The sequence below is a fragment of the Meleagris gallopavo genome, chromosome 2 (assembly GCF_000146605.3).
Source record: "Meleagris gallopavo isolate NT-WF06-2002-E0010 breed Aviagen turkey brand Nicholas breeding stock chromosome 2, Turkey_5.1, whole genome shotgun sequence".
NCBI classification, from domain to species: Eukaryota; Metazoa; Chordata; class Aves; order Galliformes; family Phasianidae; genus Meleagris; species Meleagris gallopavo.
This window is the reverse complement of record NC_015012.2, coordinates 24,219,264-24,233,839: the sequence shown is the minus strand read 5'-3', so window position 1 is coordinate 24,233,839 and position 14,576 is coordinate 24,219,264. Positions and strand designations below refer to the sequence as shown.

At 38.3% G+C, this 14,576-nt stretch overlaps 3 protein-coding genes across 15 annotated transcripts in view; 1 reads left to right on the top strand and 2 right to left on the bottom strand.

Annotated features, from left to right (window-relative positions):
• The window catches only part of DYNC2LI1 (dynein cytoplasmic 2 light intermediate chain 1), a 21,536-nt gene extending 13,252 nt beyond the window's left edge, over window positions 1–8,284 (bottom strand). For 2 of the 4 annotated variants that reach the window (XM_031552382.1, XM_010706766.2), the window contains exons 1-7: window positions 8,132–8,284; window positions 7,807–7,924; window positions 6,874–6,908; window positions 6,256–6,325; window positions 5,105–5,193; window positions 3,009–3,195; window positions 974–1,042 (exon numbers count right to left, since the gene is read on the bottom strand). In XM_031552382.1, the coding sequence (XP_031408242.1) occupies window positions 974–1,042; window positions 3,009–3,195; window positions 5,105–5,193; window positions 6,256–6,325; window positions 6,874–6,908; window positions 7,807–7,924; window positions 8,132–8,193 (630 nt within the window). In that variant the 5' untranslated portion in view covers window positions 8,194–8,284. Of the gene's footprint in view, window positions 1–973; window positions 1,043–3,008; window positions 3,196–5,104; window positions 5,194–6,255; window positions 6,326–6,873; window positions 6,909–7,806; window positions 7,925–8,021; window positions 8,080–8,131 lie in introns of those variants that run through there. The other 2 variants (XM_010706769.3, XM_031552381.1) reach the window with 2 other exon arrangements.
• Window positions 8,285–8,329: 45 nt separating this feature from the next.
• The window catches only part of THADA (THADA armadillo repeat containing), a 210,189-nt gene continuing 203,942 nt past the window's right edge, over window positions 8,330–14,576 (top strand). For 4 of the 10 annotated variants that reach the window (XR_002111797.2, XM_019612710.2, XM_019612712.2 and 1 more), the window contains exons 1-2: window positions 8,330–8,414; window positions 11,085–11,160. The gene's annotated coding sequence lies outside the window, so the exon portion shown is untranslated. The remainder of the gene's footprint in view (window positions 8,415–11,084; window positions 11,161–14,576) is intronic. The other 6 variants (XR_002111796.2, XM_010706762.3, XM_010706761.3 and 3 more) reach the window with 3 other exon arrangements.
• Window positions 13,083–14,576, bottom strand: part of PLEKHH2 (pleckstrin homology, MyTH4 and FERM domain containing H2) — a 48,887-nt gene continuing 47,393 nt past the window's right edge. Inside the window, exon 29 of the mRNA XM_031552380.1 lies at window positions 13,083–14,207. Within this exon, the coding sequence (XP_031408240.1) occupies window positions 14,025–14,207 (183 nt within the window). The 3' untranslated portion in view covers window positions 13,083–14,024. The remainder of the gene's footprint in view (window positions 14,208–14,576) is intronic.

The following is a 14,576-nucleotide window of genomic DNA, read 5'->3' as shown; positions in this document are numbered from 1 at the left end:
AAAAAAAAAAAAAAATTAGAGATTGGAACATATGTAAGAAACAAAAAAAAACCCCAAAACATTACAGCTAGAACTTTTCTCTTTTTCTTTAAACTGCAATGCACTTAGGCTGCAATATATGAGGCGTTCAGCTGTCAGCATAATTATATCTTAAGACAGAATCAGTAACAGCCTACTCTGAAAAGAAATGTCACAATTTCCCTTTGTTTCTTTTTTTCAGAGGGAGCCTAAATCTGGCAATATATTAGTCCAGAAAAGTTTTTAATTGGGAATGTGTATTCAATTTCCAATTAATTTGTTTCGTAGTTCTTGAAATTCTAAAACCAAAGAAACACTGACTTCTAGAAGAATCAGTATTTTCTTCCTTTTCTGTGAAAACATGTAACTGTCAGTAAACCTTTGGCTATGTGCTCTTTAAATTCTAATAACTACAAGATTTGAAAGTTGCACAAAAATATCATTTATGTTCCTTCAACAGAAGATCATACAGATGGCGTGCCCTGGATCAAGGGGATGAAAACCTGTCCCACTGAAGCTTGCAGCAGTTCGTCCACAGACTCCAGTGGAACTGTGCTGTTATTCAGTGTTCATTACATGAACACTGTTTTTAAAGTGGTCAGGGCTTAGTACAAAGCCTCAGAATGAAAGAATGCATGGTACTTATTAATAAAAATTAAGTAACTCTGAGATGGCCTAGTATCAATGTAGTCATCCAAGTAAGCAGAAGTACAGTACAGTAGCTAAAATTCAAACATACTGTTCTAGCTTCTCATGATCAAGTGCTACTTGGAAAGTGGGTATGTATTTGCTTGGGCTAGGAGAGAACCCAGCAGTACATTTTTTCCTCTCCCACCAAAAGATGCAATTACTCATTTGACTGTTAAAAAAAAAAAAAAAAACTTTGAAAAAAGGTGCAGAACAAAATGGTAGCTTATTGTTGTTGCTGTCACAACTATTAAAAAAAATTACTTACATGAAATATATCATATTTGCTTCCAATAATCACCAAGGGTATTGGAAAAGGGTCAACCAAGTCATAATCCTATTAAACAGATATAATGGTTAAGCAATATAAGCAAATTATAGAAGATTGTAATAGTTAAAACAACTGAAAAGAGTTAAAATTAATTCAAAGGAGACGAGGTTTGTTTTTTTCAGAACCTTAAGTAGAATGAATAAACTTCAATCCATGCCACGTTCTCCAAATTGACACCAATGGATGACAGTAGCTCTGGAAGCGTAGACATAACTTAGATGGTTAACATCCAGCCCAAGTTTTAATAAGCAGATAACAATAATTCTCAAGTTATCTGGAAGGTTTTCATGTAGTCTTTGTGAAATGAGACAAATCTCATTCATAAGATGAATTTGTCAAACTGCATTGGTTGCAGCAGAGTGGAAAAGAAATATGTTGCAGCAGATCTAACTGTTAACCTCTAGAAGTGGTTACCTCACATACAGGCTAAATGACAGTTAGAGAATTAGCAAGAAGCTGCAAACACAGGAAATCCTGTACTTTGAGAGAAAAATAATTGCTGCATTCCGACATTGTCAAGGCAAAACCTCCTATATATTTTGTTATATAAACTGGAGAACTTGAAAAAAAATGAACAACCCAAGTGTTTATTCCTTAACTAGTAAAAACTAACATAAGAAATATTAAAACTGGCATCCCCCCTATTTAAACAAGGTCTGCATTTGATACATTTCTTCTGTAAAAATCAGAGCCAACAATCATTCATCCAGTCTAATGGAATATAACAAATCTTCAAAAAAAAAAACCACAATACAAAAAACTCTAATAATCTCAGATTCCTAGCAATCCTGATTATCTTAAAAATGCTTAGCTATAAAAGAGCAAATAGTTATTTGACTGTAAATGATGATATTTCCTCCCACCAAAATGACATAGAAAGTTTAAAGAGAGCCCAGTAGTATCAGAACATTTTGTTTGTGTCTGTTGTTTATGATAATGAAAAGAGAATGGAAGTTTTAGAAGGTGTAACTGTGCTTCCTGCAGGGTTACAAGTCTTCTAAATCATTAGAGACATTTTTCTTATTCTTATTGAAAAATGTTAGCAGCTTTCCAGTTGATAAGCCCTTTTCAAAGCTTGACATTGCAGTCATGATTTGTTGCCAACTGTGCTTGTAGGTATTTTCTTTTTCTGAAGTACCTTCTTAAAAAGTAAAAGTGGAAATTATTATCCAGCAGAACTCAGACACTGTAACTCTACTGAACGTTGCGTATTTTGCTCTCTCAAAAAATGGAGAAGTTGCTTACCTAGCTCAAAAATTGAAAAGTATTTAGTACATTGCAGCATTTTAGAAGTTACAGTAACTAGATTTATGTGCCAAGTCTTTGAACTGTTAAATACTTATTTATCCACTATATATACACAACATTTGCAGAGGTTTCATGCACAATGATTTTTCATTTCTATTGCGCATAATCTAGTTTAGCTTTTCCAGAGATTTAGTTAGTAATTATGTTTAAAGGACTGATGTTAACATTTCTGAAACTTTATAATTTAATTAGTTGTCAGATTATCAAAAGGCATTGAGTTTGTGATAGACATTTAAATAAATGCAAAGTATATAGTCATGTTGATGGCTGTTATAACTATATTCTTTGCTTAAATTTGTACCTTCAGCTAGTCTCTTGCTAGATGACTTTTGTACATTCTAGTTTTCATCTTCATTTTAAAAAGATGAGGGGGGAAAAAAAGCAAACTGCTACTCTAAAACTATTTCTTTTGATAGGTGTAACATGCCATAACAATCACATTAGATATCTAACAAAAAGATATAAGAAACCTTCTTTCCTTGTTTCTGCTCTTATTGAATTTTTATTAAATTGCTATAATTTTCCAGTGAACAGGTTCATCTACATCAAATGGATTTTCAGTCATGCAGAAAAATCTAAAAGAGTTGTTTATCATTTTGAAAAGCATTATCTTTAACTGCATAAAGGCCCATGACATTTGGAGAAAATATTAGAAGTAACTTACTGGATGATCCCTCTGTAGATTGTTCTGCATCTTCTGCTTTATTTCAGCAGCTACTTCAGGATCTGTCTTTTCCAGTTTGGCTAAAATTTTATTCACGTGGTTTCTGGTGGCCTGCAGAAGATTCTCCATAGTCATCCAGAGTTCATTAGGTTTGGATAGATCCAATACAAGAACTACTGCAAATGACCTATTAAAAAAAGGCATTATCTGCTCAGATCCTCAGTACATGAGACAAACAGCCTTTTCCTTCACTACCATAACTGTGGTACAAATGCTGAAAGCATCAAATATGAAAATACAAAGGCTAAAAGAGAATTGAATGTGACAGCAAAGACAGATGGCTTTTAAGTATGCCCTGAGCACTGAAGAAACCTCTCCTTTGACTCTTGTTCTATTACTTTGGTAACTTTCCAGCAGAAGTTTTAGGGGATTTTAATGAATCTGATTTTCTTCCTGGAGGCATAATTTACAAGCACGTCATCTCTGAACTCTACACGCCCAGCTGAAGCAATGTTAGTAAACGGACAGAATCTTTATCAAACACAAATGTATCAAAAATGTCTATACTTTCATATTTCTTTCTCAGATTACGTAGAAAAAGCTGGTTAAAAGAATCATTCTGTCTGATGCATGTGCCAATTATCTGGAACCTCAAATGAGTATATCAGAAAGTCTTCTGAAAGACAAATGGAAGAAGTCAGAGCACTCAAAGCATGCTTACAAACTACCAGGCTCCCAAGATTCCAAAAGCATTAGAGTGTAAATGTGAAGGGGACATCGCAAACACCACAAATTGACTGGATTTAGTCATTTTTTTCCCCCCACGTTCCACCATGACATGAAAAAGGGGATTCCAGACCGCAGTGGTTATTAGGAATACAACAAAGCAAAGTGAACATCCAATTTCACCTTCAAATGCTGTGCAAAAAATGTGAAGAAAATTCTCTTGGTGCAACTATAGTTCATGGAACTTTTACGTAAGAAAATTGCTTGAGTACAGATGGATGAGAAAACTAGTGAAAACTTTGAGACAGTGGAATTTTTGAGTAGTATGTTGAAGTTTACACAGGTGATCTTGAAGAACAGTGTTGCTCTCTCATAAAACAATCTTAAGATCGTCCTCACGAGAAGATTCCTTCTCATGAGTTTCTGAGGTGGAGCTCAGTTAAGTTCATACAGATATCTGAAAAACCGTTGAATTTTCCCCAAGCCCGTCTAGCAACAGGGTTTCTGGAAGTGCTTTTCTTCCATCTTATCCCTCACTAAACAACAGCATTATCTCAATAGCCAGAGCAGTAGCAATGTATGTAACAGAAATTATATATTTCCCATTACTGTTATTTTAAATAGAAATTAAAGCTGATTACCAAAGAAATACAACAATGCATCATAACACAAAGGTAAAATACATCTTTGATCATCACATTCTTACTTCTTCATGCAACTTTTAAAATATTTCCTCTTCCTATGCTACACCATCACTCTGATTATTCTCACTATATTCTCTGTATTCATTCTGAATTATTTTCTCTTCTCTTGAAATTAATTCAACAGTTTTAGTTCCTTTCCAAAACATGATCTCTCATGTCTGACCTTGTTCTTATCAGATGCTCACTTCACTTCCTAATAATCCAGTGTCCAGTTTTATTTGTAATTTTTTGTCTCATCTTTCACCTTAGAATACTCTATCTCTATCTCCTCACAGAGATAGTTCCTGTGCCTGCGTACAAAAGTAGGGAACCAATTTTTTTCTCTGTATCCCAACTTGCTTTTTCTGTTCATTCAACAAGCATGAAAAGAGACTACATCTTTTTCTGCATTTCTTGTTCTATCTACTGAAGGCCAACCCATTTCCTTCATGTTATTGCTTTCTCTTGTTCTTAGAGACTGCTAAGAACTTGTCTTATTAGGAAAGGATTATGAAAAGGAAGTTCAAAGCAGAGTACTGATGGAATTACCATGATTTTTTACAAAAAAAATCTCAAATATGTTATCTAATATTTTGAAAGAATTTTCTATAATAAGCAGTCTAGAGATTTACTTATGCTTCACAGGCAGCTGAAATTAAGTTTGAAATTTTAATATTAATCACTTACCTTATGTTGTTGACAGTGATTGGTATTCGAATCAGTTCCAGTAACGAGGTTCCACCACCTATTTCCCAAAAATGAGCTATATCTTTGGGCTGCAAAATAGGTTGTGTTAGAAATGCATGCATTCATGAAACACCAAGAGAAAGCGTTGATTCTGATACACTGAGTTTTCGTGCAAGTGACTCAGAACAATAACACATACTATTTCATTAGTGCTTTCTAAAATATAAAACCAAACAAAACATGTTGAAGGAATTCCATAGAATGCCAAAGACTCCTGCTGTCCCTATGACAATCTCATGAATGACTACTTTTAAGGTAAAGAAGTCAGGAAGCAACATGATTAATGATAAATATTACGATATATATATATAGGTCAGCTTTTCATCCTTCTTTTTCTTTACTGCAGCTCAAATCGATCTTTACATTGGAACTTAGCTTCCCTAGAAAGTTTCAAATGATTTTTATCTCTCAGATTTTCTACTCCATGCTTCAGTGACAGCAACAGCAACTGCCTACAGCAACTTATTACTGCTGGACAGAGCTGTGCAGTAATCAGAATGGGTTCAATATTCCTGTTAGCACAATCTGCAAAGCAAAGTTAGTGATGCTGACACATAAACCAAAACTTAATTATGATTTAATATCATCTACGATGAATATGTCTCTCATAAACTCATAAAAGTTGTAAATATCTTCATTGGTTTATACTCATTTCACACTTTAAAGACAAAGTTCAAGGCATGCATCCTGTGCATCTTCCCTCCTTGGGAAGATAAAATCACTCAAACATGACAAACAAGTTAGATTTCATAAATGAAACCCATTTCTTTGTGTTATACTTTGGACTTTGAGCTACTGCATTCTAGTGGTAGGAAAAAATACATTAAAGATTAAAATATTTTTAATAAAATGATAATAAAAAAAACTTTTTTCCCCCACAAATAATAAAGTAAAAACCTCCAGGATAAAAATAACTTCATATTACTATATACATATATATATATATATATATATATATATGTATGTATATGTGTATATGTATATGTGTGTGTGTGTGTATGTGTGTATGTGTGTGTGTGTGTGTGTGTATATGTATGTAAAACAAACCACAAAACTACATACATAAATAAAACAACTTTCTGGGTACTCACTGCATTGTGTCTCCTTGCCCTTCTCCCAAAGGTATATTCCAAAACTAACGTTGGCTTTGGAATCTCTTCCCTATCCAAAGAAAAATAATTTCATTGACAAGATACTCTAAATAAATAAAGCTAATTCTACTTTTGTTATATTTATCAATCAGTTCAGAATTTAGCTTAGAAACAGCAATACAAAGAAGACACTTTAATACAACAATGTCTTTCTTCTGCCAATGAAGAAGAAAGAGAAGCACCAATCTGAAGAGACAGCCATTTAAGCATTCATATTGGAGAAAAGTACCAGAGGGGTCAGATGACATGTAGTAGTGAAGGTAAGTTCAATCTGTACACGATCAACTGGACACAAAAGACAACACCTGTATACTTGTATCATGAATTATCACACAACATAACTATTCACGTAAAATTCTAAAAAATACACTGTAACAAAATAAAAAGGCTTATATCTCATTATCAAACCCCAGCAAGCAATCAACTAGATTACATGACTACCTCTATTAGTTAGCTACATTTTAAACAATTCTCTTTTACTGGCAACTTGTTCCTTATAACGTCCTTTATTACAATCAGCCTTCAGGTACCCACAGTTGAAGAACACTTAACACATACCTCTCAAGACACCTCAGTATGATAGTGGTCTTCCCCTGGAAATGAAAAACAAAGAACTCCTACTGTAACGTCATTAAGACATAAGCTTTTATCACTAAAAGAAACTAATTGATGTAATATTCCTACTATGAGGTATCTGAAAAGTGTAAAGTCATGTAATTGTTTGTAACTATATGGTGGAAAACTAACTGCCAACTTTCTATCAGAATCAAGTTACACTGCTGTTCTAACTGCTAGTTAGAGGCTGTACAGATACCAATCCTTCTAAAATTAAAATTCTATTCTGAAAAATAAATAATACTAACAGATGTCAGATACAGAGTTACTAATGACCAAACCTCACAGGACAACGTGAAGTAAAGTAGCAGTAAAGAAGTAAAATGACCTGGGTCATATGAATCCTAGAATCACCGAATGCTTTAGGTTGGAAGGGAGATGAAGCCCACACGTTTCCAGCCCCTGCTGTGATCAGGGCTGCCCCCCAGCTCACCCCCCCAGCTCAGCCGCCCATCCAACCTGGCCTGCAGGGATGGGGCACCACAGCTTCTCCTGGCAGCTGTGCCACTGCCTCGTCGTCCTCTCAGTGAAAAATTTCCCTTCTTTTAGTTTAAAACCATTCCCCGTTGTCCTATTTGTCTCTACCCACATAAAAAGTCACTCTCCCTCCTGTTTCTGGAACCACCACCTTGCAATCTGTTATGACGTGTGCTCAGATCTGCCTGATACAGACACAGTGCCCAGCAAGACGCCAGTGCTTGTAATCACAGCAAAGCTGGTATAAATACACTTGAGTCAGTCTGTTCCCAGTTAGCTCTTCACAAGGGGAAACTTAACAGCATCTCATTTTCAGAAGAACTGAGTGAACGCCACACTTGTCAGGTCTCTTCCCCGACAGAACCTGCGCCCAAAGAACACACCCGATAACAGCATTACCCCGTTTTTGCTTCCCATAAACAACACTGATTTCTCCCAAAGTTCCACGCGCTCGCCATCGTCGCCGGAGTTTTCTCTCTTCTCCACTTCATCTCTAGCAATATCCCACAGAGTATCGCTGGTTGGGAAAACAGAACGGGCGCGCCGTTAGAGTAAACAGAACAACCGGCAGGAGAAGGGTAGCCCCCTCCCCCGCTTCCCCCACGCCACGTTACAGCCGCAGAGACCGAATCTGCCTTTTTACAGCCATCTCCTCGCCCACCGGCCCCGTGCCCGGAAAGAGGCAGGGAAGGGCCCGAGGCCCCTTCACCAAGCTCCGGCGGACCTCCCGCTCACCCGGCCTTGGGCATCGCCACAGTCCGCCCGGGCCCGGCTGCCCGTCGCCATGGGAACGGCGCAGGGCGCTCCGGGAGCTGTAGTTCCGCGGGGAGAGGCGGAAGGGGGCGGAGGCAGCTCTCAGCCGTGCCCCGGCCCGCCCTCCCTCAGCCCTTTTTTTAGGGGCTGGGAGATCTAGGAGAGCTTTTCCCCTTCTTGGGTCGTGGGGTTGCTTGCTGGTTCCTGCCGCTTCGTTTTCGGGGCTACAGAGCGTGGCGAAGTGCTGTGTGGAAGTGAGTGCGGGCGGTGAGAGCAGGCTGAGTGGAGGTGGTGGAGTCACTGGGTGGTTTGCAGGTGGGGGTTAGAGCCCTTGTTTTAAGGCGGCGCGCTGCTTCATCCCCGAGGTCAGGGACGGACGAGCTGTAAACGTTGGGAATTGTTAACAGAACCATACAGAATCCTGAGTTGAAGAGATCCACAAAGGTGACGTAGTCCAAATTCTGTCTCCACACAGCACCACACAAACAAAATTCACTCCCTATGTCTGAAAGCATTGTCCAAATGCTCCTTGAGCTCCACTGGCTCTGGGCAGTGCCCACAGCCCTGGGCAGCCCGTTCCATGCCCCCCGCCCTCTGGTGCAGACCCTGTGCCTGACCCCCAGCTGCCCCTCCCTTGATACAGCTCCATGCCGTTCCCTCGGGCCCTGAGCAGAGCTCAGTGCTGCCCTCCGCTCCCTGTGAGGAGCTGAAGCCGCCATGAGCCTTCCCTCAGCTCCTTTAGGCTGGATCCGGCTGCTCCTCCTACCCCTCGTCCTCCAGGAACTTTTGCAACCCTCCTTTAGAGACACTCTAAGAGCTTTATGTCCTTCTTATAGTGCATCATCCAAACCCACACCCTGTGCCCAAGGTGAGGCAGTGCAGAGCAGGACAACCCCTCCCCTCACATGGTAGCAGTGCTGAGCCTGTGGCATCCCAGGGAGCAGTTGGCCCTTTGGGTTGTCGGGGCATGCTGCTGATTTGCATTCAACTTGCTGTTATGCAGAACTCCTAGATTCCTTTCTGCAGGGCTGATCTCCAGCCTCTCAGTCCCTAGTCTATATATGCCCAGGGCTCCCCCATTCCAGATACAGAATCCAGCACTGCTCTTGGAAAACTGCATGTAGTTGGTGATTGCTCAGCTTTCCGATTTCTCGAGATCTCTCTGCAAGGTATCTCTGCCCTCAAGGGAGTCAACAGCTCCCCACAGTTTAGAGTTGTCTGCATATGTACTTGGTATACCCTCAAGTCCTGCATCCAAGTCATTGACAAAAACATTGAAGAGAACTGCCTCCAGAATGGCTGTTGTTTTCTAGTTTAATATTTTACTTCAGCCTTAGGCATTGTCTGTTAATAAACTCAGCTGCTGTAAAACTGTGGAATGACCTCATCTTATGAAAGGGAGGTAGGAAGGAGGTAAACCTGTGCAGACAAGTCATGAGTTTGGGCAGTCAGGGGAAGTGACCCACAATCCAAAAGAGCAACAGGAGCTGGCCTTCTGTATCTGAGTAGCCGCTTTGTGTCTTGAGAGAGCTGAGGTAGAAAAACCAAGGTTAAACAATCTCTTACCTACTGTTTTGATTGAAACCAGTAAATAGGCCTCACATGTAATGATTAACTCAGAATTCATCCCAACTGCTTCATCCTTTCACATACGTTTATGTAGCAAGAGACAGACCTCATGTAATATTTGCTCTTTAAAAAAATGTTTCTCTATTGTGACTTCCATAGTCATGCAGTTTCAGTTCCAGAAGTCTTAACCTGATTATGTTCCCTTGTCTCAATTCACTTCCTGCTTTTTACGTGACTCTTCTAAAGCATTTGCTGACCTCTATAGAAACCATGGTATTGTTAAAGGAGCTTCTGTATTTTCACTGCTTAGTGTTGTACCTTAGCATGTCTTCCTGATGCCTTTCTAAACACATTTCTTTCATAAATTTCATTTCCACTTTTCTGATATGTTGCTTTACAAAGCTAGTGCTTGACATACAATTGGCAGATAAAAGAGGTAAAAACCCTGCCAAAGAAAACAAAACTAATGTGGGAATGGCTCCTGGAACTGTGATCTTGTTATACATAACTGCAACAGCAGGAGTGTAACACTAAAAACCAAAGTATTTTTAGAATTATTTGCTCCACGGCAGAATGGTGGCAAATCTGGAAAATGCTGCAGTACAAATCTGAGCTGAGAGCAAAGTAAAGGGTTTACTCTTAATAAGCTCTGCTGAAGTCTAGTCTGGAAATGAATTTGGAGTTTTCAGTACTTTTAAGTTTCTTCTTACTCTGTTTCATTTCCTTTACTGCCCTAAGAAACTGTAAAATAATAACTTTTTCTTTCTAATTCTTTATCACTGAATTACCAATCACCTTAGTTAATTTTAACTCAATCTAATGATCTCACTAAAGCTATTTGGGCTGTTAAGTATTTACCTAAAGGTTTAACAGATTCATTCCTTTATGCAAGGATGGTTTTCTTCCTTCAGGACCTAACGTATAAAACCTATAATAGTCTGAGAAATAATTTCAGCTCTAAATACTTACCAGAATTCCTTTGTTGATAAATATATATTTTAAATTTAAATATCTATTAAAAATTAATAAGAAAATATTAATTTTGTGGACTGCATTGTTTTTAGAAATGAGTGGTTTTCTTACTAGTACTGCCACACAAAAAATGAAAAGTGAACTTAGAAATTCATATTGTATTCCAAATGCTATTTTCACATCAATGTGTTTTATATAGTTACCATTGACTGACCTTTCAGTCGTTGTAGACCTCAGATTCACTGAACATCCCCATACAGATTTTTTAACTGAGTGCTAGCTCAAAGCAAGCACAAACTGCTTTGAAGATAGTGATGGAAGGGGAAGTCTCCTTCTATGTGCTAACATATTAATCTCATCCTGAATATGTCTTTACAACCTAGGTTCTTCAGCATCAATCCCAGAGGCCACTGCTCATTTCACGGTTCACATGGTGTCATTGCTGCTGAAGATTAGAAGGTAAGAAAGGTCTAATTCCTGCCTGAGCTTTAGTTGTGCATTGGGGGGCATGGTGTGAATTATTTTGATGGATGATTCAAGGTTAATTCTGAGATGTGAATCACTCATGAGACTCAAGCTGGCTGAGGGAGGCAGAATAGATGAACTCTTTGCCTGAAATTCTCAGTTTTGCTGACTTACGTTGCGTGGTATCTTCTTAGTAGGTCTGGGACTAGAGTAGCTTGCAGCAAGCTCCCCAGAGACTTGCACTGCTCTGCAAGTTAAGCTGTTGAAGTGTGCTTACCTGTGTGATTTTCTTTGTGGATGTAGTTAACTTCAGGGGAGTGTTTGCTTGATTAGCTGTTGCTAATCAACATCCCTTCACTTCATTGTTTAGTGTTGTATGGTCACGTTGAGATTCTGAGTGTATTTATTTCATGAAACTTACACAGCATTTGTGGTAACGTGACTATATATGGGATTAAGGATGACATGTCCTGCACTGCATCTTTATCTTCAAATTGGAGAGAGGATTTGAAGGCTGGACTATTGGATGAAGAATTGGTTGGATGCTTATAGTCAGAGTTGTTGTCAATGGCTCTGAGCCCATGAGCCATTGGTCATGAGTGGTGTCCCTCAGAGATCTATCTTGGAATCAATACTCTTCAGCATCTTTATCAGTGACATACAGTGGGATTGAGTGTACCCTCTGCAAGTTTGCTGATGGCACCCAGCTGAGCAGTGCAGTTGGCACAGTAGAAGGAAGGGACACTATCCAGACAGGCCTGTGAGGTGAGAACACGTGAGAATCTAACGAGGTTTAACATGGCCAGCTACAAGGTGTTGGCTGTACTTGGATTGAGGCAATCCCAGCTATGAGTACAGGCTGGGAGAGGAACTCCTTGAGAGTTGGGGATCCTCGGCAGCCTGATTTAATGATTGGCAATCCTGTCCAAGCAAGGGTGTTGTAACTTGATGATCTTTAAGGCCCCCTCCAACATAAACAATTCTATGACTTACAATAAAGTCAGTCATAGTAATTGCTGGAGGTGGAAATTGCTGCCAGACAAATGGAAACTACAGCATGGATTGCTTCTGGAAGTCTGATTTAGGAATATATTGCAGTAGCAAGAGCTTAACACTAAAAGACAAAACAGTGGCTGCTGACTCTGCCTCTCTGTAATTTTCAGTAGAAAGCACTGAGCCATAAAATGGTGGTAGAATCCTGCAGACTTAGCTTGTGGCAGGATTGTGAGAGCTTTCAAAAGAAATGGATTTATCAAGTCAGCCTGCCAACTTGGCCTTCCAGTCTTTAATACTCTGTTCTTTTTGCATTCTGTATCTCTCATCTATTCTATTTCATTTCTTCAGGAAGATAATTCCTACCTTCCACTGAGAGCAAACAGCTGAAAACCACCTCTTTCTCAATCTGTATATGTATATGTATATGTGTGTGTATATATATATATATATATATATATATATATATATATATATATATATATGAAATCTTAAAATGTCATAAAGCAAAGGAGTTTTTCAAACATGAGATATTCATCATTATGAAATTGCTGCAGTTCAAAGTAATTAACTGTTTAATCATCCTTGATTATCAGCATGAACAGAAGTGGAAATTATGAAATGTATGTAGTTCAATGATTCATGTTTGACTACCCTTTCTATGGCCTGGACCTAAATTATCTACTAGAGTATTCTGCTGCTGATCTACTTTAGAGCCTGCAGAAGTGTTTCTTTGCGTGGAAACCGTAAGATTTGGGATTAAAATTGTGTGTCATTTTTGTATCCTTGACCCTACACAGCACTGAGGCTTGCAGCTGAAAAGGGCAACCTGGAAGTGCTCCGAAGTCCAATAGTGCAGATATAGCATTTTACCTTTGGTGTGTGAGAACACTGTATTATAATACAAAATGTATAGAAACAAATGAAAAACAAGTACACCTTTTATAAAATATTATTCCGAGTCAATGTATATACATTATAGACATGGCACTTTACATGTCACATATGTCTCCAAGCACAACAATTCTAGCTGTCTTTCTGTGTTATTCCTGTGTTTTGAGCTGAGTCATTCTTGCGTCTGGATTATATTATTTATTTCTGTATTAAAGAAGAAATCAGGTAGACGATTTTGTTTAACAGAACTATACTAAACCCAGTGCCTTTCCAATTTAGATTTTTCCAAAAGGCTGGAGCTGAGAGGGATTATTTAGAAATTTTTCAGGTCAGGATGAAGATTTGCCATATAGAATAGCTGTATAAAAAGCTTAAAAGTATACTGGGAGAATACTCTTCTGATCTGTTTAATAGTTACATGATGTGTTTATAAGTTTTTAAAGGATAAATAATTACATAAAATAAACAGTTTGTTATTTTTTTGTCTCATGGTGATTGTATTGCAAATATGAAGTAGAAATGGAAAAATATTCTATTTGATATTATTCAATAAAGCAAAGTCCTTTTCATAGTGAAGGTTATACAATTCCTATACTTTTTTTTTTAAATGTAGACGAATTGTTGAAGACAGTTTGTTCCCTGAGAAAATACCTAGACAGTGACTAAAATATATATAGACTTGTTCCTAAGGCCACCTTTCCATAACACTATTGACAGACAGATTTTTGTCACCAATAAGGACAAGCCATCCCTAGCAAGTCGGAATTCTTAACTTGGCTCATCTTTATTCCAGTTCAGGCCAGGGCTTTAATTGGAGAGTTTCTCTTGCTATGTACCGTTGAAGTAAATGTAAACCTGTCTGCCTTTCTTTTGCTTATAGACCTGCTTGTTGGTATGTCTTTACATCAGAAAGTTTACTATTGGTGTAGAAACCACATAACAGAGATGTCGTATGACAATATGTAACAATTTCATAACAAAGTTGGGCATTTAGTCGGTCTGTTGTTGGTGAGAAGTGGCTGACTTCCCATTTCCTTGAGCTTCTGTCCACTTTGAGGTGTCAGTAATGCTGGTGCAGAGAGGTGATGAGCAGCTCCTTTTTGCTGATGAAAGTTGTTAATATAGCTGGCAATCAGTAGAGTGATCTCAAGAATCTATAACAGGAACATACAAATCTCTTTGAAAAATACAGTGATGTGTTTTGACTGCTGAAAAAATAGCTAACTTTCTTGCTAGTGACAATCACCATCAGCTGGAAAAGTACCTCATCAATCATCAAAGCTAATGACGGGGAGCTTTCTTCTATCACAGCTTGCCAATAATGTAACGCTATTCTCATCACGCTGAAGACTTTGTCTTCTTCAGCCTTAAATGATTCAAACAGATGGCTCACTCAACTGAGAGGTTTTGAAGTCCAGTAGATGATGCTCTTACAAAAAACTTTCGTGATGTGTTCCCTGAGTTTTCCTAGAAAGTATCTAGAACTCAAGGACTGGAGATACAGAGTAGACTAAAGGAATGAA